Here is a 24877-nt window from a genome sequence, read left to right on the forward strand (position 1 = left end):
AAATAAATAAATAAATAAATAAATAAATAAATAAATAAATAAATAAATGTTCACTATCCACAAAAAAAAAAAAAAAAAAAAAAGAAATTATTATAATCAGTGTCCATACCTTTTCTTCCTTTGTCTATTTTTCAATATAAAAATTTATTTCAATAGGTCTATATTATTTTAATTGCATTCTATAAGCAATATGGAAAATTATGAACATTCTGGGAATTTGATTGTTTGGGCATTCCATGGGCATTATGGAAAATTATCATCTCATAAAGCACACAGATGGGTAAAGTTAGTTTAAAGAAATTTTGTCAAGAAACCAACTAAAGCAAAAACCCAGGGGTTTTGAAAGATAAAAATGGAAAAAAATTAGAAAGTTAGAAAATATCCACAATGAGAATTTTAAAAAACAAATTGTTTCCAACATCAAGAAAATGAGACTTTCTTCACTTGGACTCTAATATCATTCTCTCATGTGCTCATAGAGGAGAGAGAAGTGGCATTTATAGAAAACAAAAATGAGGAAAGAAGTCAAATTAGAACAAGTATACACAGAAGCAAACTCAGCTGAAAATAGCACAGTTGTGAGGGTATTGAGAAATGGAGCCACAAGGCATCTAGAGGAGGAAGTACCAAAGGCATGGGGGAAAAAACATTCCCAGATCATATTAATATCCCTCAAAAAGTTGGACACATATTAAGGGCATTCTTATTGAGGATAAAGTAAAAGATAGGGTTTTGCAACTTTATTGCACAATAGAATGTTTTTACCATCACAAATTGATTAAAAGATCAAAGAATATATCTCACTGTGCTTATTTTTGATGATTAAAACAAAAAAAGGTTTGACCCAGTAAAGTAGAATGCCACTTTAATGATGGCAAATTAGACAAGCTTGACAAGCCTCTCCCTAGAACTGATTTGGGGAGCTCTTGGCCACTTCTGAAGGACCATATTATTTTGACTATATGCTAAAAGTTGGCATTTGGGGATGATGCAACAATTCCTTGACTTTCATGTACATCTTACTCAGATGGGGCTATATGAAAAAGAACTCTCCATTGAGTAGACCTTAAAGCAAGGCTTTTTAAACTTTAGCTATTGTGAACCCCTTTTGCAACCTGATGAAGTCTATGGACCCCTCCTCAAATATATAAAACCACTTATATCAAAATACAGTTATCAAATTTTGTTTTAAAAATATGTGTTCACAGACCACAGGGTAAGAACCTCTGCCTTAAAAGGAATGATTCTGCCCTGTGGGCTTTCTCTTCCTTCCTGTCTCTAGAATATGTGCATGTAATTCTCTCTTTCAGATTTCCTGTGAGAGATGAAAGGAGGAGCACTCTCACACCCCTGTAAAGTTGGCAACTGCTTATATGTGGCAGCTAAGGAAGAGTCTTAGATGAACTTGAGCCTGAGTCTTTTTTTTAGTATTCTAAATTTTACAAAACAAGCATTTCCATATACAAAGGGAAAAAAAGATAGTACATAAATGAAATCACAAATTTCCCATATGTTTAGCTTACTTTTCTTCATATCTATATAATATTTCCCATCCACAAGTGTCCCAGCTTCTCCCCATTCTCCCCATATCACAAAGATGTTGTCAAGGTAGTCAATATGTATATATAAACTGTCTTCCATATTTTACCTTTCTGTTCACTTTCTGGAGGTAACATTGTCGGTTTAATCTTCCAGCATTAATTCTGTGGCTGTATATAATGTTCTCCTGGTTCTACTCATCATCCCATGTAGTTCTTTCCAAGTTTTAAAAAAAAATCATTCTGTTCATTGTTTCTTATTGAGCTTGAGTCTTGGGCCTCTGGCTGCCTCTTTGGCTTTGTATATCTTTCCATGAACAGGACTAAAGAGTTTTGGAGATAATTTTGTATATACAGGCAGTCTAAAGCTCCTGGCTTCCTCAGTTAACTCTACCTGCACTAAAAGAAGTTCGTGCTACAGTTGCCAAACCATTTCTTGGAGAAAATGATTAATGACAGAAGAAAATAAAAACCCTAAACCTGGCCCACTGTGCTAGAAATTATGGACCCTGAGAATGCAGGCACAATTTGATGGTAAAATACCAATGAAGAAGATCTGAAAATTCCTTCATATATTTTAATATTTAAAGAAGAGTATAATATTTAGTTATGGGTTTTTGCTTCATGTTTAATTACCAGAGAGAAAGAATGTCAGATTTAGGAAGGGAGAGAGAGCTCAGACGATGGAATCATTTCTTTTAAGATCTACTGAGTGGGTGGCTCTTCCTAGTTTAGTGGTCAATTCTCTCTGATGCAATCCCCTTTTCCTGCTGCCATCATGAAGACCAAGGAATTGTTGTATTATTCCCAAATGTCAAGTCTTTTAGCACTGAACCCAAGCACACGTGTCCCACCAGAAATGAACCAGGATCCTACATAAAAGGCTCACTGATTTGATTCCTTTCCTCTAAAACCCCATTACACTAATTTAAAGTCTTGCTTCCAACAAGGTATCTCTCATCCATATATCAAAATCATTAATATAAAGAAAGAGATAAAATAAGGAGATACATATTTGCCAAGGTCTTCACACTTTAATAGAGGAGATCCTGTACCAAGATGTGAATCTGGGATGAAAAGAGGCACAGTGTTATTAAATATAATGCACATTTGCTGCAGGAAGCAAAATTCCAAAGCAATACCAGATTCCACCAAGAAACTCATTTTAGAGTCTTTGTTCCTATGAGATTTATCCAAGTCCTTAAGTTTTCTATAGCTGGCATAGGGGCCACAGCAATCAGGGCATTCTAGACTAATTTTTTTAAACTTAAAAGATAATAATGAAATTTTCTTTAAGATTTAATTGGAGGCAGCTAGGTAGCATAGTGAATAGAGCACTAGGCCTGGAGTAGGGAGGACCTGGGTTGAAATCTGTCTGTAGATTCCTAGCTGTGTGACCCTGAGCTAGTCACTTAACCCCAATTGTATAGCCCTTACCGCAAGTCTGCCTTGGAATTGATATTTAATATCAATTTTAAAACAAGCTTTTAAGGATTAAAAAAAGACAACTCCTCAGGTGAACAAGGGCACAAACTGTATATAGCTTCCTGGATGCCCAAATTCACCTCTTTCTTATAAGCTTAAAAATTAATATATAATATCTCCAAATATTATATTGAATAAAATTTATTAATAATAACTTGAAGTAAAGGAAAATAAAAAGCTAGAGTAAAGAAGGAGCTAGCCCAGCATGTGAGAGAGAGAAAACAGCAAGCCACAGAACTCCACCCAATTTATCTCCTGTCTACATCAACATGTAAGGACAGGAAGTGAGTGGGTTCCTGGGAATTGTAGTCTTGCTGGGAATTGTAGTTTTTAGGGTAACAGATTCCAATTACACAATCTATAATATTGCTAATTAATTTTCTTCTTTTTGACTGTTGTTCTCTTGGTGTCTGGTTTAATTTTAATCCTAAATTTGAACTATTCCACCAGCCTGATTTAGGTATGACTCAGAACAAGAGTCAGCACTAAAAGAGGGAAAATGGATCTTCAATGGAATGGAGGGTTTTTAAGCATTACTAATGAAAGAAAAGAACAGGGAAAGAACTTGTAAATTAAAACACAGAGTAACTTGAAAAATTAAATAAATATGAGCAATTGGAAAGAGATAAGTGATGATGAAGAGCTTCCATTCTAATAGAAGAGCTAAGTATCCCTCAAAATACCTAATCTCTGACTCTTCTAATCTCTGATATATATGGTTTTGTTACCTGTAATACAGAGGAGTCCAGATGAAATGCTTTATCTCATGCAGGGATAATTTAACAAACTTTATTGCTACTCACTAGGGAAAGAGAAAATCTATTGCTAGCAAGAATGGTCTCAGTGTGTAGCCACTATGGCCAAGAGCAACACAGAGGGGTGGTGGTGTTATCCATGCTCTGTTAAAGGCTCCAACACCCTTGGAGCTCAACCTTATTAGATATAATCTTAGACAAAGAGTATTATACCAATGAGTGACTGTCCTGTTATCTATAGGATCAGCAAAACTCTACTGAATTTGAGTATCTTTAATGGGATCAGTAAACCGAATTTCTATATTCTCTGGAGGCCAGACAAATGAAGACCAAAATCTCTAGGGGCATAGACAATGGTTTAGCTTCAGGGATATCTTTTCTGTTAACTTGGTCAACCACTAATTCTTGCAGAATTTTACTCACCCTTCTGGCCCTGGATTTGCTCAGGTTTGAATGGATCATTTCCATATTATAATTGATGCCTCCTACTCTTGTCTTGTCTTGTGTGAACTGGGTCTCAATCAGAATCTACTGGAGTAAGGGAATTTCCAGTCTCATCATGAAAAGAATATATTTAATCAGAATTCTCTCTGTCTCATTCAAGGGCCCAACAGCAGGCTAATAATTGGTTTTCAAAGAGAGTATAATTGATAGTAGAAAGGAGTCACCACAGTGAATCATAAGCTGCTACCTACCCCACAGTTAGTGGGAGACTGCCATGGTGGTGGTCTGTAGCCAGCTATTATGTCAGCCTAGCCTGGTAAGGTGACCTAGCAAATCTATGCCCATGATACATTCTTTAGTGGAAGTTGCCATAAGTCCATTTAATGGGCTAGAACAGTCCCACTCTGGCAGTCAGTTGGGAGCCCAATAGGAATTCTTTCCTTTAACATGGACATCCTAGTATTACAGGCATTTGTACCCTAGTGTCTAAGAGATGCAGAAAATGTCTAGTTCACCCATTTGGTCACTTTATCTTGATCTGTGTATATGATCTGTGTATATGGTCTGATGGAATAGCTAGGGGAACATAACCTACCCTATTCAGTTTGATTTGAAGGTAGTGAGGTTGGGGAAAAGGACAGATATCTGAGGTATGTTCTCTCTTTACATAAGGAGGGAGTTGGGGAAAACTAAGTTGGGAGCTGGGGTGTTCAGTCTAGCATAGCACAAACCTCCAAGCTAGCTTTTCTTCTTCATCTTCATCTTCTGACATGCTCAGAGTTCCCCTGAGGTCCATTCTAAAGGCAGTCTGCCTTCCCCACCCTCAGTAGCTCTTCCTGATCTTCCAGTTTAACTCACTTTCTTGCCTAATCAGTCAGATTGTCTTCATCAGTTTCCTTTTATCACTATTTCCTCAGAGACCCTTCTGAAACTATATTTCTTCTACATAGGGTAGTGTTAGAGGGACTGATAGATATCCCTCTAGGGCAGTGATGGGCAAACTTTTTAAAGAGGGGGCCAAAGGAAAGGAAATATTGTCAGTCTGTTTCTAAGGTAACTCTTCCAAAGTTTCATTGTATTGTATCCTACTCATTGTATTTGTCAGATTAGGAATAATGTCTAGCAGCTGGATAAAACATTTCAGGGGGGCTGCATCTGGCCCACAGGCCATAGTTTGCCCATCACTGCTCTAGGATATTCTGGTCTTGCAACCAAATCATATAGTCTTTCTAGAGGAAGCTTTTGGTTGAAGTTCCTTTCTCCAGTTCCTGTTTACTGACTTCCCACTCCCAGTTGTCTCTTAAGGGAGTCCCATTCCTTATTCCAATAGTCTCTTGTCTATTAACCAAACATTACAACTCTCTCCCTGCCTCTACTCAACTGGAAGAGGAAGTTTCCCAGGCTAACAATTCCAGGTTGGACAATGATTCCAGGTTGATTCCTGGAGATTGAGGGAAGTTGGCCATTTAGGGAACCCTGGAGCTATTCATGCATCAACCCTGTGCTAGGATATAATTATTTCATCAGGGGAGGCATATCCATTCAGGCTATCAGGACCGACTGCTTTCTGTCTCAGGATAGCAACTGCTTCTATGAGAATGCAGTACTGCTTGCCTGGAATAATTGAGGAATTCTCCCTTAGTGAGATATGCTTGTATCAAATGTATGATGGCTGCAAAAAGTCATTTTAAGGGCAGCTTGTTGTTCCTGTTCTATCTTGTAGGGTAGCACTTGTATTAGTCAGGAGGGGGTAAGTGGATAAATGGATAAACCCCCTAAGGCAATCCATTTATCTTCCACAATGGGGATAGACTGGGCACCTCTATCTGTAATCTGAACTATGCAGGCTTCTAAAGAGTGTCCAGGATTCTACTATTGTCTGTCACTGGTATTACTCACATCTCTTTCACCATACATCTCCACCTTTAGCCACAGCCTGCCATTTTACAACTGGTGATTACCAGGTACATTACAACCATTTGTGTAGTTTCTGAGTCTGCCCTATTACTTCCTCCTCTGCCTGGGAGAGTGCTTCTATCACAGTGAGAAACCAAGGAATAGAATCCTTGGTTCTCTAGGGGTTAATTTCTTACTCCGCAGTAATCCATCATTTGAGATCCTGGGAGGTATGAGGGGAAAATTTTCCTGACTACTGAATGCCCTTGTAACCTAAATATCCTAAGCATCTGGCCACTATGCTCCATGGGGAAGATTCCCGTCCTTCAAACACTTTCCTTATTAGCCTTTCCTCCTTCTTTCTCTACAAAGTTGATTTCTGGAATTTATTTTTCATCTTGTATTCTTGACACAAATTTGTAGCACAAGGAAATCCTGATGAAAAGTGGAGGAAAAAGGAGGGAGAAGAATGTCTGTACTCTGGTAGGAAGCTTTGAGACTCTAAACTTGACTTTGTAATTTTAGACAAAGAACCAGTATGATAACCAATGAGAGACTGCCCTGTTATCTAAAAGAAGAGGAAAATGAAGGTATTTTCTAAATTGACTAATGAGGTTGGGATGAAGAGCAGGGAAGTAGAAATGAAGACTCGGAAGGTAGGAAAGTAAGCCCTAATGGTATCATTAGTAATAAGCTGAACTAGAGACTGGAGTCACATCAAATTGTTTTTTTTTTTAATTAGTCAATAATATCTAAACTCAAAGCAGAGGGAAAAATTATCAGTCAGAATCTTTAATAAATAGTTGACACAAAATTTAAAATACTAGCAAATAAGCTACAACATATTTAAAAGAATATAGGTTATGACTAGGTTGGATTCATGACATGAATACAAGGTTAGCTCATTATAAGGAAGACTATAAACATAATAAATCATATTAAATCAAATAATAAAACTGCATGATTATACCAATATTGCTAAAAAAGATTTTGACAATATTCAAAACTTGTTTCTGTTTTGAAAAAATTAGGAAGTTTATGAATAAATGGATTTTTCCTTAATATAGTAAATAATGTGAATCTAAAATCAAAAGCAGACATAATATGCAAAAGAGAAGTTAAAGCCCTTTTTAAAAAAGATTAGAGATAAATTAAAAATGCCAATTCTCATCGCTGTTATTTAACATAGTGCTGGAAATGCTAGATTAAGCAATAAGATAAGAAAAATATTGAAGAAATAAACATAGGCATTGAGAAAATAATTATTCCTTTTTTGCAGATGATATGATGGTGTATTTAGAACAGGTGTCATACTCACTGCCCACTGGTGGCAAGGGACTAGAGAAACTCTAGAGTACAGCTGAACTAGATTAAAATGTAACTGGGAAATGTTTAACAAAATAAAAATACAATATAGATAATGCTATCTCATGGTTTTCTAAATCACTATGTGGCTCACATGGATCTATTTCTATTTGAGTGTGACATCACTGATATAGAGAACCCTAAAAAGTTACCTTAAAATGAATTTAGTCAATAAATTTAGCAAAAATGTAAGATATAAAATAAAACAACCTGAATACAGAATTTTGCCATATTGCCAACAAAGCCCACCAGGAAGTGAAAAATAAACTACATTTTTAAAAAACTATACCATGTATAAAATATTTGGGACTCTATCTGCTAAGGAATAAATGGGAACTATAAGAATGCAACTTCAAAAGACTTTATAGAAATAGATTGAAATAATTGGAGAAATGTTAATTCCTAGGGAGGTCATGCCAATATAATAAAAATAATAATACTATTTAAATTAATTTAATCATTGAGTGTTGTACTAATCAAGCTACAAAGAATTGTTTTAGATATCTAGGAAAAATAATTTAAAAAATTCATCTTGAGGAATAAAAGGTCAAGAATCTTAAGGAAAATAATTTTTTAAATGCATGGTTGGGTAGGGAAGAGAGTTCTCATAATACCAGATCCCAAATGATACAACAAAAGAGCAATTATTGAAATCATTTGATACAGGTTTAAAAGTAAATTGTTTGGTGGAAAAGATTAGGTACACAACAAATAGAAACAAATGAACCTAGCAGCATAGCATTTAATAAACCCAGAGAGCCACGTTACTGGAGAAAGGACTAACTTCTTGACAAAAACTGCCAGGAAAATCATAAAGTACTCTGGCAGAATTTACATATAGATAAACAACTCACATTGTATACTAGAATAAATACCAAAAAGAAACACGATTTAGATATATGGGGTCACATCATAAACTAAAAGATCAAGGAAGAAATTATCTTTCTGATATTGTCTTTCTGAGTTGTCTGTCCTTTGCTCCCAATGACACTACTGCTAGCTGATCAGTTCATCTTTTAAGACACTGATTGAAATCCAACATCCTCTGGATCCTACTAAAATGAAAGGTCCATCTTTTAGGGTTTGGGGAGGAAATCTGCCAGAGGGAAAAGCAGAGATTTCTCTTTCTAGCTCAGAAAGTTCCTTCTCTGGGGTTTCAGCTACAATTCTATGATATCTCCGATTCTGGAAAGCCTTCCATTCAGGCTAATTCCACGTCTGGAATAAGGGCATAACAAAATCCCTAGCCAAGTGGAACAGATCTTTTGTCTTATTACTACATCAAATGGCTTTCAAATACTTTTCACACTTAGTCTTAAGGCCTATTACCTATCGTTTGAGACCATGTTGTCATCTAGTTAAGGTATGGAGGCTAAAATGGAGTGAATGGTTTCAAGAAAAAAAGTGTGTTACTGAAATTTTTTTATTAAAATGCATGAGAGAACCTGGTCATAACAAATTACATTAAGCACAAACCCAGAAAACAATGAAGTCAAAGCAGCTACAAGAAAAGCCCAAAGAAAAATACGAATTGTATTAAAATGCACATAAGAGAATAAAAATAAAAGGTTATAAGGAATCACAGACAAGCTACTTTGAAAGTAGCATGTCGAACTGATAAAACATTAAAAAAAATTTACATGATAGATTCAGTTTTGTATAGCATTCTTTTTCTGTTCTACTTTGCATAAAGAAATGCTCATTTTATTTGTTATTCATGTTCAGAGTAAAAATAATTTTTAAAAAATATTATCAAACTTGGGGAGCTTTACCAGGGATGCCCTTAAAAATATTCTCTTATAAAGACCTCGAAACTCATTTGCAAGTGTTACTGAAATTCACGGGTTAAAAAATTTACTTGCATAGCCTGGTATATTCAGCAGGCTCTCCAGCTGGGGGGGAGGAAGGGTTGGGAGCGGAGGATAAAACACCGGGACCACAGCAGCTGGCGAGGCAACCACTCCAGACTCAGCAAAGGGCCAAGGGCTGCCCGCTCCCTCCTTACGTCACCGCCCAGCGGTCGCCTGGGAGACGGCCCCACTAGGGCGCGCGTCAGAGCCGCCCGTCTCTAGGCAACGGACCTCTCTCTCTCCCTCTTCCTCCCCTCCTTCTTCCTCCCTCCTCCCGCTCGATCACCACGCCCCCTCCCCCGCTCGCTCTCGCGCGCGCTCTCTCTCTCTCTAGCACTTGGCCACACGTCGCTCTGGCGTCAAAACGACGTCAATGGGAATGTATCAATTTGGCCCGGACTCCTTAAAGTCAGGAGGACGAACCAGCGAGCTAGTGAAGAGTGCGTTAGTTGGGTGGGGCGGAGCAGACTAATGAGAGGGGGCGTGGCCCCGCGTAGTAGCCCAGCAGCAGGGACGTGGGAGGAGGCGGGGCGGGGCGGGGTGGGGGTCGCCCTCTGGGGAGGGATGGCGCTGTCAGTTCTCGGTGGTGAGCGAGCCCTGCCGGGCTGGGGTTTCAGTGCTGACAGGCAGCGGCAGCAGCCCGCACGTCAGCAGCAGCCCCGGCCACCCCATGCTTGGAGATCTCAAGCTCGGACCAGCTAACACCCCCCTCCTCCTCATTGTGGTTTGCGGCCACGGTCCGCTCTGCTCGCCAGGCCCTCCCCGGTACTGGCCCACCGGTCCGAGAGCCGGGGCTAGCACTCGGAGCCGCTGCAGCTTCTCGCGCCCTGCTGCGACCTCTCTGGACCTGGACCAGCCAGCGGCTGCCCCAGCCGCTTCCTTCGCCGGCCGCAGACGGGGGGTGTGCCCTTCCCAGTGGTCTCGCCCCCTTGCCTGTCCTCAGGACAGCGAGGTGGGCTTTCTGCAATCTCGCCTTGCATTGTGCTGGGGTCGCCCACTCGTGGGAGACCCTGGAGGAAGAGGAAGAGGAGGAGGCCAAGGTGAGGCGCCTGGGGGGGTCGCAGAGGGTCCCGTAGTCCAGGCGCGGCTGGGTTGGGACTGTCCTCCTGCTGACTGCTCCTTCCCCCCACTGACCCTGGGAAAGGAGGGAGAGAGGCTGGCGCGGAGGTCACAGGCCCCCTTCAGGGCTCCTCTTGGGGGGCCAGCCTCAGCCTGTCACTGTCTCACGCCCCAGTATCCCTCTCGGGGGCCAGCCTCAGCCTGCGGCTTTTCCACGCTGCGGGGGTTGAGGGGGAGAGAGGGAAAGGGGGCGGGGATAGTCCCTGTGAGCAGTTCAAGTTTGTTGCATTCTCTCTCGGGGTGCCCCAGGATTGTGTGGGATGCAGGGTGGGAATTCCTTTTGTTTCCATGAGTAATGGTTGGGTGCTTCCCTTCCCGAAGTGTGTGAGCTTGTACGTGTCCCTACGGCTTAATGTTAACTCTTGTTAATGCCTCGGGGCGAAACTCTAGTGTGCATGTATGAGAACACATGTGTATCTCCTTTTTCGAAGACCCACCAGACTGATTAGGCAGCCGTTTAATAACTGCATTTTTTTTTTTTTGGACGGCGGGAGGACCAAGTTCAATATTTTTTGTTCTTTGATGGCTTCAGATTTCCAGGATTGTGGAAATGCTGGTTAAAGATTGAGATTCCTCTTTGTTGTTCTCTGTAGGCTAATAAGCATCTCCCCTGTTTCTGAAACACTGTGGGCGTTTAGGGGGTGGGGGTGGTTGAGGGGTGGGAATGAACCAGGATGTTGATTTCATACATTGAAATGTTGCTAGCACCTTTTTTTTTTTTTTTTTTTTTTTTTTTAAAGCAAGGCAGTAGAGTTTGAAGGATGCATTTTGGAACAGATTCATGTCTTTTGTTGAAGGAATCTGGGGTATCTGGGAGTTTATTAACTTGTTTTGAAAAGAAAATATTTAAAACTTAGGTTCTGAAGCTAAGGCTCAATATGAAGGTAAATTAGAAGACCCGTTTGGCAGAATTGGAATTTTACTGATACATATGTGCTGGATCCACCGTTATCAAATCTTTTTCTTCATGTAGGTGCAAGTCATAGAAGAAAATTTTATGAAGGTTCCCTAAGTATCTCTAATCACAATCGAAGCCATGGTGATCATGTCAGAATTTACCTCAGTCCCCATTTCAAATCAGACACAGCAAAGGCCCCTCAGAGTTGGATTTTATGATATTGAAAGAACCTTGGGAAAAGGAAATTTTGCTGTGGTAAAACTAGCCAGGCATAGAGTCACCAAAACCCAGGTGGGTCTGAGGTTTGTTCTTTGGTTTCATATATACTAACATGTGTAATCTCTCTTCCAAGAAATTCTTCTTCCTCCTTTTCAAAATAGTCTAGGACCCAAGGGAAAGGCTGTATGGTATTCCTCACAGTAGTCTGTGAGGAAAGTGTTATAAATATTATTATATTCATTTTACTGCCAAGGGAAACTGAGGTCAAGTGACCAGGACTAAATAACTATTACTTGCCTTTTTTTTTTTAAGAGTAGGCACAAATCATAACTTGGGTGCATTAATAAGTATTTAAAATTTTTAAATATGCCAATTAGCAGTTATTGACAAATCATTTATTTGGGTTTTTAAAAAATTCTTTGGAGATACTTTATCTATCAGTCAGCAAACAAGAAGTTAAACTAAAGATATGCTCTGTGCTGGGGAAACAGTTCCTATTCTCAAGAAGCATACAAACAATTATGTACAAACAATATATAATGAAGGGAAGGCACTAGCATCAAGGGAGTTTGGGGAAGTCTGCCACTAGAAGATGGGATTTTATATGAGACTTGAAGGAAATTGGGAAAGCCGAGGAGAGAATTCTAGACATAGGGGACAGGTAGTGAAAATGTCTGGAGACTAGATATGGTTTGTCATATGGGAGAAATAGCAGGGAGGCCAATATCACTGACTTGAAAAGTATGCAAGGGTGTAAGATGTTAGAAGACTGGAAAAGTCAGAGGAAGCCAAGTTTAAATGACTTTTAACTCTAAGCAGAAGATTTTATATCTGACATTTTAAGACATTTGCAAAGTTACAGGGTCTTTTTTTTTCCTTTCTTTCTCACTGCCATTACTTATTGTGAATTAATTATACCAATTTAGAATTCAACTGCAAAAATTGAATTATGTAAACTGTGCAATGGTCCACAAAGGATTTTATGTGCATAGTAACATTTTTTTCTCTTTCCCCTAATTTACAGGTTGCAATAAAAATTATAGATAAAGCAAGATTAGATCCAAGCAACTTGGAGAAAATTTATCGAGAGGTTCAGATAATGAAGCTTTTAAACCATCCTCACATTATTAAGCTTTATCAGGTGAGAAATCAGTTTGAAAAACATATACATGGTAGATGAAATTGCACCCCCTGGTTTTAGTTGCCAGTAATCTTTATCTTGCAAAGAGTTCTTAAAGCAGAAATGTCAAGCCAAGGGGACCAAAACACCCTGAAAATTTTTTAACAAAATAAAAAAATACACTAAAACATTAGATAATATTACATTTTTAAACTAAGTCAATATGCAGTCTTAGGGATCCTTATGTACAGATTAATGACTCCCTTCCTATTTGAGTTTAACACTACTGCCTTACAAGAAAGGAATATTTGTCAGCTATTGGTTAACACAAAATAAATACCATTCTTAGTGGCAATAAGCCAGTCGTTCATCATAAACTGTCTAAAAGTAGACATAATATTTCTCTGTAAAATTATGCAAATATTTAAAAATGTTTATTTTGCCATTGACCAGAATTATTTAAAATTAATTTTATATTTGTCTAGGAATTCATGTTTTGTAGTCATTAGATCTATACCATAACTAATATGACACATGAATATCTTTTTTGAGAAAAATGTTTTTTTTTGCTTTTAACATACTTCTGGTTTTGACCTTTTTAGGACTTAAAGTTGTTATCTATGCTTGTGATAATTCCAAAACCCACATTATAGAAAAAAGTAGTTGGCATATATTGATAGGAATAAGGACTAGACCTATAATTTTATTGAGATATAGGTAACTTCCAGGTAAGGAAGCTCCCTCTACTAATACAGGTTAGCATCTTCTCTGCAGCTGATTGCTTTAGAAGAGAGTTGCCTAGCACTGTGTGTTTAAAAGACTTGTATAGCACCTTCTGCCCCCAATTTTTAAGTATTGAAATTTTTGTGTTTATTACAATACATAAAACAACATAGTAGTCTTAAGTTTTTGCATCTTTGACCATGGTTTGTTACAGAATTTCAGGTTTCATTTTGGTTCTTAAGTAATTTCAAATATTGTCGTGATAGGTTGGTGGATAAGATAAATTAATTTTTCCACAATTTATGACCTAGACTAGAGTTAAAATATATTTGTTCTCCTGAGATACAGCCATTCCACACTTGTATCAAAGAACAAAATATTTCCAAATAAGTGAAGATGAAGATGTGATATTAGAAAACTACTTTATTTTCAAAGGCAAGAGTGGAGTCCTCAGGTTATTTGTTAAATGTAGGATTTGAAACTACGTTTTCCTGGCCTTTTTTTTTTCCATCTTTCTAGCCATTTGGCTACACTAATTCTTTGGTATGTATTGTATAGAAAGGCAAATTTGAACATCCTTTATAGATGAATACATGTATCACAGACATGCAAAGTGAAATTAGAAACTTCTCGTTGCAAATTATGAGCAGTAAAGGCTAGGCAAAAAGGGTTAAGTGACTTTCTCAGGGTCACACAGCTGGGAAGTATCTGAGGCCAGATTTGAAGCCAGAACCTCCTGTCTTCAGATCACACTCTCTTTCCACAAGACACCTAGCTGTCCCTCAGACAACTTAACTAAAATATAGCAGTAATAGAACATTAATAAGGCTACTGTGAAACTTAAAAAAGACTAGCCTTTTAAAATTCATGGAACCACTCTTGGTAATTTTAATATTATAACAGAAGTTGGTTAGATTTGTGTTGCTAGTGTCTCCAGTATACTATTCTATAATATATGTTGTCTCAATTGTTGTAGATTGATATTTGTAACCATTTCATTGGAAAGAGGATAGAAATTATATTTTGATTTTACTTTATTTTTCTCCTGTTCCTTTATGTAAGTTTATTGTATTGAACTAGTATGTTTAATGTAAGGAATAGTTTAGATGATAGATGTTTTTTTTCTACAGGGAATTTTCTTTCCTTGTTTTAAGAATGATCTCTCGCTACCTGTTGGTTGAGACTCAGAAATTGGAAATAGAGCTCCATAGCATAACAGTGACTTTTTGTTGTTGTTATTCTGATTTCAACACCAGCTGGCACTTTTCCCAGAACATTTCAGAAATGCCTTACTCTTTCCCTTTAGTAATCTTGAACTTGATGTATTTTTTTCTTTTATTCCTTATTTATTTTACTTTTCCTCTCCTTAAATGAGTAAACTGAGAAGACAAAAGCAGTGTTTCCTTAATCCTATTTAATACACGTGGACTTTTTAGGGTGTGGGTTCAATTTTTAATATTTTTCTTTCTACATTTGATACTTTGTATACATGGATAGTTTTCTCATTTTTTTAAAGCAAAATCTTCATTCTCTTTTTATAAAACAAAAAATTCCATTCTTTTTCTTCCTCTTTTTCCCCTTAAAGGTAACAATAATAGTATTTATGTTTTACTTTTTTCAAAGCCACCTTTTTTATCTTTTTAGGGGACTTATTTTATAATTACATCGCTAAGTATAAAGATGTCTCTAAATTGTTAAAAGGAAAAATCCAATTCTAGATCAATAAATGGAGACTTAGATGTATTATTGACACTTGCCATTGCTATTGACGCACATTGAGCAGTACAGTTGCACAAACAGTAAGGCATTGTTGGCAAAGACTTAGTTTATTATGTCAGCAAAGCAAATGGGAATGGAGTATTTGATAGCCATTATTTAGTTTGTGTAGGCTGTAAATATCAACCTAGGTAATCTCCTGTTACTTGCTAGGTTTCTGTGGTGGGGAGCACACTTAAAAGGTATTGAGACCATCCTCAAAATTTGGTTGGTTCAGGATGCACTGATTTAAATACAGGCAACTGAAACAATGTTGAAAACAGCTGTGAAAAGCCCTAGGCCCACAATGATAGAAAACTAGGAAACTTCAAGTCAACTAAATCAACTTGAGGTACCTGCAGTCCCAACTTTCTGCTATTGCTAGGAATATCTCCTTTTGTTAACTTCAAATGACCTACAGGTGTCTCATTTGTTCCAGTATCAAGACATTGTTCCAATATCAAGACATTGTTCCAATATCAAAATATAGCCCACCAGGGAATTGCCTTGAATCAGATGCAAGTTCTAATAGTTTCAGCTTCAAAAAAGAAAGTTATGAATTGTAACATCCTATAATGGTCAAAAGTAATTGTGATTCTGTGCAGAAAAGATGACATCTTCTAGAAAACACATAAAATGATTGAAACAGATTGAAACAGCCTTTGAAATTTCCAGAATATTTAAAACCAAACCAGTTCTTGGTTAAAAGAAACATAATACACAGCAGCAAGCATATTTCTATTGACAAATATCTTCTAATCATGGGCCCCCTTTTTCTGTTTCCATATGATATAAGTGATTAACTATGCTTTGTCTCCAAAAATGAAAAAATTGTGGATTGTTCTATTGGAAATATTGCTAACTGATCTCTTTGTATTTCTCAGGTTATGGAAACAAAGGATATGCTTTACATTGTTACCGAATTTGCAAAAAATGGAGAAATGTTTGGTGAGTTACTTTATCTGGTTACCTTTGGTAGGGAGGAAGAAATTCTAACTCATCCAGAAAACTTTTGTAAGGGAAAGGGAGAAAGAGACTGGTCAGTGAGTCTCCCATCCTTTGAGCATGTACAGTGTTCTTCTTGCTGATTGGGACTCCCATTGGCCAGTTCTGTCATTACATATATTTAAATAATATTTTCAATATTAGAATTGTCAAATTTGATTGAGTACTTCTTTTGAGCAAAGTCATTACTAAAGAATCCAATAATAAATAATAAAAAATAATAAAACCTAGTTTTCTGATCTCTAGATTATTTGACCTCCAATGGGCATCTGAGTGAAAATGAAGCAAGGAAGAAATTCTGGCAGATTCTTTCAGCAGTGGAATACTGCCATAGTCATCATATAGTTCATAGGGATCTCAAAACAGAAAACCTTCTTTTGGATGCCAGCATGAATATCAAGCTAGCAGGTAAGAAGCGTTAAATGTTTTTAAATATTTAAGCTTGGATAAATAGTAATTGTGAAAGTTTGGTAACAAATGATGACATTGTAATGTAATTTATAATTCTTGCTCCTAAATACTATAGGTAATTTTCCTTAAAATGTATAACCTCTGACATTTTAGCCTTAAATTATTCTTTTTTTTCCCCCTCTTATCTCTTTTTCTCAAAGATTTTGGATTTGGGAATTTCTACAAGTCAGGAGAGCCTTTATCTACATGGTGTGGAAGTCCCCCATATGCTGCCCCAGAAGTTTTTGAAGGGAAGGAGTATGAAGGGCCCCATCTTGATATTTGGGTAAGAGAGAGAGGGAGGGAGGAAGAGAAAGAAAGAGAGAGTCTATGTATACATGCATGTATATTATGTAATAAAGTATTGCCATACTGTTAGGTGGTGTGCATCACGTGACAGTCACTGACCAGAGTGTTGTATTGTTACTTTTTTGTTAACAGAGCCTTGGTGTTGTGTTATATGTCCTTGTCTGTGGCTCTCTTCCTTTTGATGGGCCCAATTTACCAACTTTAAGACAAAGAGTGTTGGAGGGCCGGTTTCGTATTCCTTTCTACATGTCCCAAGGTATGTAAGATCTTTGAAGACCTAGGAATTCTCTGATTTCTTATGATAGTTACTTATTTTGGAAGAGTTGAGATTTGTTTCCTGAAATACCTGCTTGTTTTTTTTTTTTTAATCTGAATTTGAGTCCATGAAACCACACACATATCCATATTTTTATAGAGAGAGTATGCTTTTGCTTACTAGAAAACAAGGGCAATAAGACTCAAAAAGTATTTTTAGGTCCCATTCTTATAAGATCTTTCCTTGGGCATTCTTAAAGCAACCAAGCAATAAAAAACAAGCCTTTTTGAGGGATGGGAAATGGAAAAGACATTGCCAATCTGAAAAATGAAAGTATTAGATTAAATCATAAAATATATAGATTTAGAGCTGGAAAGGACCTTAGAGTTCTTTTAACTCAACTTCCTCATTTTCCAGATGACTTCTTTAGTCCAACTTACATTCTAGGATTTAGGAACTTTTCATAATGAAACCTGACCTGACATTTCACAGATTGAAATTTCTTGTCAAAATTTTTCTCAGCTTTTTTTGAAATATGTAGTCAAGAACAATTAAGGGAATTAGTCTTTTCTTCAAACAAGTGGCATGTTTGATGGGGCAAGTAGACTGAAGTATTTTGGTAAAGGCTTTCCCCTAGGAGTGCCAAGTGAAAAAAGCAAAACTTGAGAGTATATAAACAATGCTTACAGAGGTTCCAAATCATTTTAATGCTTACAATCCTTTATAAAGCTAGATTCTTACCTGTAAGTGCTGGCTAGAGATAGCAAATGAGATGTACAGAAAAACAAGTTTCTAGGCTGCTGAACTGATCCCCCTATTTAATTGTTGTCCTTTGAGTATGTCAGTTATGGTGACAAAGATCAGTTATTGGTTAATATGGCTTTTTAAAAAAAATTACAGTTTGCTTGTGTGTTTTCCCAACATCAGATTGTGAAACATTAATCCGTCGTATGCTGGTGGTGGACCCTACCAAACGAATAACGATTGCTCAAATAAAGCACCACAAGTGGATGCAAGCAGACCCTTCCCTTCAGCAGAATCCACCGCTGTCCTTTTCTATTCAGAACTACTGCTCTAACCTGGGAGACTACAATGAACAGGTGCTAGGGATTATGCAGACACTTGGTATCAACAAGCAAAGAACTGTGGAGGTGAGCTTCCTCTCCTGGCCTACTTTTGTTCCAGCACCCTTTTCATGCTTGACTGGTGACTAATTAAATGTACATAACACATTCTTTTTGAGTTAGCCAGCATTATCAGGAAAAACTGGAGTGCATGAATCAAGTTAAAATGCTAACTATTCTCAATTTAAGGGTGAGCTAGTCTTCTCTTCTAAAATATATTCTCAGTTGCCAGGAATAACCTGTGAACAGCCTCATAAAGAAAGTTCAACGAACTTGATTAAGAAATAAAAGTCACATTTCTCCTCAATTTTTGCAAACTTGTTACATTTTTCTTATTCCGATGTTGATATAACTATAAGTTCCTCTGTTCTTTCTTCTAGTCATTGCAAAATAGTAGCTATAACCATTTTGCTGCTATTTATTACCTCCTCCTGGAACGGCTCAAGGAATATCGGAACACTCAGCCATCTAACTGCTCAGGGCTTGGAAAGTTGCAAAGATCTAGGAGCTCTGACCTTAGTAATTTTGAGGTAAAAACATAGAAAGGTTTTTTTCTTAATGTTTCCTCCTTCCCCAAGCTATTTTCTCTCTGTCTTTACTCATATAATCCTTAGAATGAAAGGTTTTAGAACTTTTGAACCACAAAGCTGGGTGATCAAGTAAGACTCAGAATATTTTGTATAAGGGAAATAATATTTTTACCCTCTGCCTAGGGGGTTACATAGCATTCTCTTCTTCATCATGGCTGTTCTAACATAGCTTCAGCTCTCTGTCTGGTATGGTTCTAAGCATGACCAAAGCTGTGATTGAAAAGGAAAAGTGTGCCAATCACTCCTTAAGTTCTCCCCAAGATACACCACTCTAGATTTCTCTTATTTCACAGGATTTTCACATGTTTCACATAATATTTCACAAACATCAGCTTATTTGGAATCATTATCAATATTGACCAGTTTATTCTAGATTCCCCACTTGTGTGGTAGAATTTGAAGTCTATTCTAGTTATAAATGGAGAAACCTTAATAATAAATGGTGGTGGGAAAGATGTGGGACCATTTGTTGATGCCCATTGTTCTGAGTCTTTTCCTAAGTGGTTTTCTTTTTCATCTGATCTATAGATGCCTCAAGAAGGCCTTACTAGTGATGCTTTCAGATCTTCTTTGCTGTACCAGCAGCCTCAAAACCTGACCCAGTCAATGTTACAGGAAGAAATGGATTTTGATTTGAACAACCCTCTACAAGTAAGTTCTCACAAATCAAGAGCTAAAAGCTATACGTGGGTTTAGAAAAGAGAACCATATCTTTTTGCCAGTTCTCATGGCCTAGCTTTTGAATGGCTTTATATATTTAATTTTTTACAGCCTCTCTTCTTCTCCATGGACCCCAGCTTCAGTGGTCTGTTCCGAAACTGCTCCATCTCTCCCAACAGCCTGCTGGAAACCACTATTAGTGAGGAGGTTAGACAAGATAAAGACTTTGAGGAGGAAATCAAAACTCAGAACCCCATTCACCTCCCCAGCAACACCAGCAGGAGACATACCCTTGCTGAGGTCACCAGTCATTTCTACCAGTGCACCCCTCCATGTGAGTCAGCCCACAGGCAAAAAAGGCCCTTTCTTTGTTTCTTCAGAAAAAGGATTAACAATTAAGGAGAGTCCAGATGACTGAAGTATTTATTTTACATTATTAGTAGAGAAAATAAAAGTGAACTTCATTCTTTTTTTTCCCCCTGTTTAACCTTTCTTTTGGTTTTAGTGTATGACTTTTTTTAAAAAGTCCACTAAGGGAACAAAAGAGAGAGAACATAATGAGTCACATAATTTTGTAGCTATAATATTATGAAATTTTCCCATCCTTTATTAGATTTATTTGTTTCCATGTATGTTTTGGGGAACTATTGTGGGAATGTATCATTCTCTGACACAGTATATAAAGCACTAGGCCTAGAGTAAGGAAATCCTGAGTTCAAATATGGCCTCAGACATTTACTGTGTGTCCCAAGACAAGTCACTTAACTTCTGTTTGCTTCAGTTTCCTCAATTGTAAAATAATAGCACCTACCTTGCAAGATTATTGTAAAGATCAAATGAGATAATATTTGTAAAGCACTTCTCACAGTGCTTGGCACATAGTAAATGCTATATAAGTATGTGTTTCCTTAACTTCTCTGTTCTATACTGCATGAACTTTCTGTCATGGCCAAAGCTTCAGGAAAGATGTCTTGGCTTTAGAGTGGCCAATAGAGACTTTAGAGTAAAAGCATATGATAGTGACAGCAAGATTCTGACTGAGTAGGAGAAAAAGTCAGAACACTTTGGAATACTTTTGCCCCAGACAGAAAATCTCTTAAAGTTATTTATTCATATTCCATAGCCGTGAAGCACTCCTTTCTCTTTCTCAGGATTTCTCTTCCTCACTCCTAACCTCCATAAAAAATTAAATAGAATATGGTTTTGCAGTTGACAGTGCAAATGTTGCCCTCTTTGTATTACCAAGTAGACTAAGTATTCAGTATATTAAATGCTATTCTTGAAGGCTTCAACAAAGTTAACGTGTCCTTTATAATGTTCTTTGTCTTCTAGATATAGTCATTTCTTCTTGTACTAGCCCAGCAGAGGGAACCAACTCAGATAGCTGCCTCACCTCTTCTTCTAACAATGGGTCAGAAGGTCTGAGTAGCTGCCTCAAGGACCAAGTGCTGATGGCTAACTCCACCACTGTCAAAATGACCTCTCCTTTCCCTGTGGCACAGTCTGATACCCCAGGCCAGAAGTTAGAGGGATGCCTAGGAGGACCTGCTCTGTTACCTCTCAGTTTTCAAGAAGGAAGGAGAGCTTCAGATACCTCACTCACTCAAGGTAGGCCCTTCCCAATAGTAAGTGAGAGATCTTGTGATTTTGCTCTGTCCTAAGAAAATTTCTTTATACACATTTTCTCATTCATGTAATATTATATCAGTTATCTAAATTGGGAACTTAAGGCAAAGAAGAACTAGATAGACTTGTCTAGATTCTTGCAATAGAACAGAGAAAGCAGTAAAAATACTCTCAGAGATGGTTCTGGTCATAGACCTTCACCTCTGAGAGTCCCCTCAGTTCTCATAATTCTAAAAGGCAAGTGTATTTAAAATAATCATTCCATTGAGTATTAAATATTTATTAGAATATCTCAATCTATTTTGATTTACCTACTGAATAAAAAAACCAACCCTTGGGGCATTTAGATATTATAAGAAAATCTTTATACCTTAAAATAAGAAATCAGGTATATATTTATTTCATTGCTAGCTGTTACAAAACTCCACATTCCTGGATTTCTCTTCCTGCCTTTTTTATATTGCTCACAATATGTCTCTTGGATTTTCTTATGTGTTTTTACTTGCTATTTCTAATTTACATGAGTGTTCTTTTAAATGCATATGTTGTAGTGGTTCTTGAGCTCCTCATAGCCTGAACTAGAATCAGATTTGCAGCCATAATCCAAATCTTTGCTAAAATTTAGATCTTCCATTAATTTAGGAAAAGATATAGAAACAGTGCATGTAACCAAACAATACTAATCCACCCATCAAACAATTCCTGCCTCTTCTTGGCCTTTTCCCCTTAGTTTAAAAACTGCCTAAACTATCTTAACTATTGGCAATATTGGACTTACAAGCAGAAGATTTAAAAATGTCTTTATTTTGTCTCTCCCCAGGCTTGAAAGCGTTTAGACAGCAACTCCGGAAAAATACTAGGGCAAAAGGATTACTAGGACTAAACAAGATTAATGGGCTGACTCGACAAGCATGTCAGGCTTCATCAGGTCGAGCATCAAGAGGATGCCTAAATTCTTCCCAACACTATCAGCCTAACACTTGCCTATACAGTAGTGGAGGAAAAAGCCGGGAAGGTGGAAACCTGTTAGAAGAGGTTCTTCACCAACAAAGGTAAGATATCACATCAGATATACGTTTCCTGGGTATGAATTATACATTGAAGTGTGTAAAAACTTACCTTTTTACTTCCATTCTCTCCTATATTACATTTTACTATATTACAAATTATATATTGTTTTATATACTATAAAAACGCAACTCTCTTCCCCCCAAAGGAGAGGATATTATGATTTAGAGCCCCTATAGTCTATGTAAAGTTGGCAGTAGATAGATAAAGATGAACCTATAAAATAAGATGAAGGGAAAAGACTGAGGAAAAAAGCAGGAAATCAACATTTGTATAGCACCCACTCTGTGCCCGGCACTGTACTAAGCCTGTTATAAACATTTCATACGATCCTCAAAACGACTCTTTGATGTAGGTGCTGCTATTATTCTCATTTTATACCTTATGAAAATGAGGCCATCAGAAGTTAAGTGACTTGCCTAGGGTCACATAGCAAGATTTGAACTCAAGTCTTCCTAACTAGGCATATTGCTCTTTGAAATATATCATGTTTGGTGGCAACTCATGAGTTTTTATAAAAGCATGAAAATTTCAAAAGAATGAAAATATCAAAAATAACTCGGGTTCATGGTATTACTTGTTCTGGAACTAATATGCTATCAACTTCACAAGGAAAAAATTTTTTGAATATTTTCTAAATTGAAAAATTGAAGATTTGTGTCTTTAACCTGTGGTTGAAGCATTCAGGGAAACACTTCAAAGAAATACCATTAACCTCCTTTTCTCCCCTGGTGTAGGTTGTTGCAGTTACAGCATAACACATCAGTCCACCTGAGCTGTCCTCAGGCTCCCCAGCTACCCCAAGCACAGTATGTCATTTCTGCCTGTGATGAAACCTACCCAACGCCCAATCCTCTCCTGACTTCAGAGCTGCTGAAGGGGGACTCTGGAACGCACCCCCACCTCTTCAAGGCCAGTGTCTCACCTGTGTCTTCAGCAGCCCAGCTCCTAGATTCTCACTTGTGCATCAACAGCCACACTTCTCCAGTCACCACTTCTTTTTCCCAACAGCCAAATTTTGCCATATGGTCTCCAAGCTACGATCCAGCAGTTTTGCAGCAGGGAGACTATGAAATGGAAGACCTTACCTCTGCCCAACTGAGGAAATTTGTCCTGGTTCAATGAGAGACCTCTGTTACTTAATCTAGTTTCCCTCCCTCGGGGACTTCTATTGTCCAACTGCATGGATTGACTGATTCTTTGAAGCAATAATTTTAAAGTATGTGAAGTTTTTAGACTCAGCCAATAACTTCATAGAAATGATAAAAGCAATACATCATGTGTTTTCGCTTTAAAATTTTTTTTCTTGCACTGAATGAATATGTAGATGGACTGAAAACTTTTTGAAGAAAAAATAATGCAAAGGAGAATACTTTCTGGGTTGATGGGGAAGCGGGGAAGGTGGGGAGGCTGGGAGAGAATGAGTGGTACTATATTTGTCAGACAATGCTGCTCTGCTGTTATGCAAAACTTTTAAAGCTGCTGGTAGTGCTGACATAGAAGGGAGAAGGTCATTCAAAGAAAAGGAACTAATTGCTCTCTTTTTCACAATATTCGTCATGAGTTTGTGAAGATTATTACCTCTTAAAAGCAGTGGCGTGCAACAGTTGATGCATTGATAGAAAAAAATATGTGAGCATTGCCATTTGTGTGTGTGTGTGTGTTTATATAGGAATTATTTTCTCTTAGTAATTAACAATTCCTCACTCCCTGAAACATACGCTTTAAGTGAAAACTGTGAACCTTCTGCTTTATATTTTTAAAAGTTCCAACAGTGCAGCAGCAGCAATCTTCACAGTTACTGGAATAATATCCTCTATGTTCTAAGTTGGAGGGTTTTTTTTTTCCTTATTTTAGATAAGAAGTTTAATGAATTCTGCTTAAAATTGAGTTTTAAAGCATTTCTTTAGGGGAAAGTGAGTTTTACCATAAGAGATAATATATAGGGTTTCTGTTTCTCTCCCTTAAAAACTCACAGAGGTTATTTTTTAGTATGCCTGAGAGATATTTCTTTAGTGCTCTGCATTTTAGTTTTGCTGCTAATTAAGTTTTTGTGTATTTCATCATCAGGGTTCAAACAGAACAACTTATTTAGGGGAAAATGTGCAATAACCTGAGGTTATGATTATACTGAAAAAAAAAATAAGGAAAATAGGACAACAATCTTTTGGAAAGGAATTCAACTTTTTCTGAACAAAACCTCTATCTTGAAGAGAATTATATCAAAAACAGTTCAACCTTAAGGTGTGTAGATCTCTTTATTTTTTGTTCTAGGTAAATTAATGTCTTTTTTTTGGTCAGTTTTAAAAAATTTTAAACCCACAACAAATACTGTATGTATATAGACAAAAAACAAATATATACACTACTTGTTTTTTATATTTTATACTACATTTTTGTGTTTTGGTTCTGTGTTTTCGTTTCCTGGGAATATAAACAAAGCTGGTGTTAGTTCCAGTTCATTTTTAAGGAGTAGTATCATGAGGCCACCCTTGTGTTAAGAGAGGGAGAAAGGTGAGTACTAAATTTGGTAACAGGTAATTTGCAGGAATTTAGCCAGGTGGCTAAAATCTATCTTGAATTTTCAAAAGAAATTGCTGCCTCCATCTCATTGCTTTAAGT

The 24877-nt window shown here is 37.3% G+C and overlaps 1 protein-coding gene across 1 annotated transcript; it reads left to right on the plus strand.

Annotated features, from left to right (window-relative positions):
* The first annotated feature begins 10322 nt into the window (after positions 1 to 10322).
* SIK1 (salt inducible kinase 1) lies at positions 10323 to 24017 on the plus strand. The gene is made up of 14 exons (XM_044666882.1): positions 10323 to 10373; positions 11426 to 11641; positions 12594 to 12710; positions 16052 to 16115; positions 16419 to 16580; positions 16784 to 16908; positions 17064 to 17187; positions 18115 to 18338; positions 18692 to 18841; positions 19430 to 19591; positions 19673 to 19895; positions 20894 to 21169; positions 22008 to 22239; positions 22993 to 24017. The coding sequence occupies exons 2-14, from the start codon at positions 11489 to 11491 to the stop codon at positions 23378 to 23380; spliced, it is 2400 nt and encodes a 799-aa protein (XP_044522817.1). The 5' UTR covers positions 10323 to 10373; positions 11426 to 11488; the 3' UTR covers positions 23381 to 24017.
* Positions 24018 to 24877: the final 860 nt, after the last annotated feature.

This window comes from Gracilinanus agilis, chromosome 3 (assembly GCF_016433145.1).
Source record: "Gracilinanus agilis isolate LMUSP501 chromosome 3, AgileGrace, whole genome shotgun sequence".
In the NCBI taxonomy this organism is placed as follows: Eukaryota; Metazoa; Chordata; class Mammalia; order Didelphimorphia; family Didelphidae; genus Gracilinanus; species Gracilinanus agilis.

What these genes read in the sequence shown, in the direction of transcription:
- SIK1 (XM_044666882.1), top strand. Translation starts at nt 11,489, where the DNA reads ATGGTGATCATGTCAGAATTTACCTCAGTCCCCATTTCAAATCAGACA. An exon ending in ACAAGCAAAGAACTGTGGAG is followed by an intron (nt 18,339 to 18,691) that starts GTGAGCTTCCTC and finishes TCTTTCTTCTAG; the next exon opens with TCATTGCAAAATAGTAGCTA. An exon ending in CTGACCTTAGTAATTTTGAG is followed by an intron (nt 18,842 to 19,429) that starts GTAAAAACATAG and finishes TCTGATCTATAG; the next exon opens with ATGCCTCAAGAAGGCCTTAC.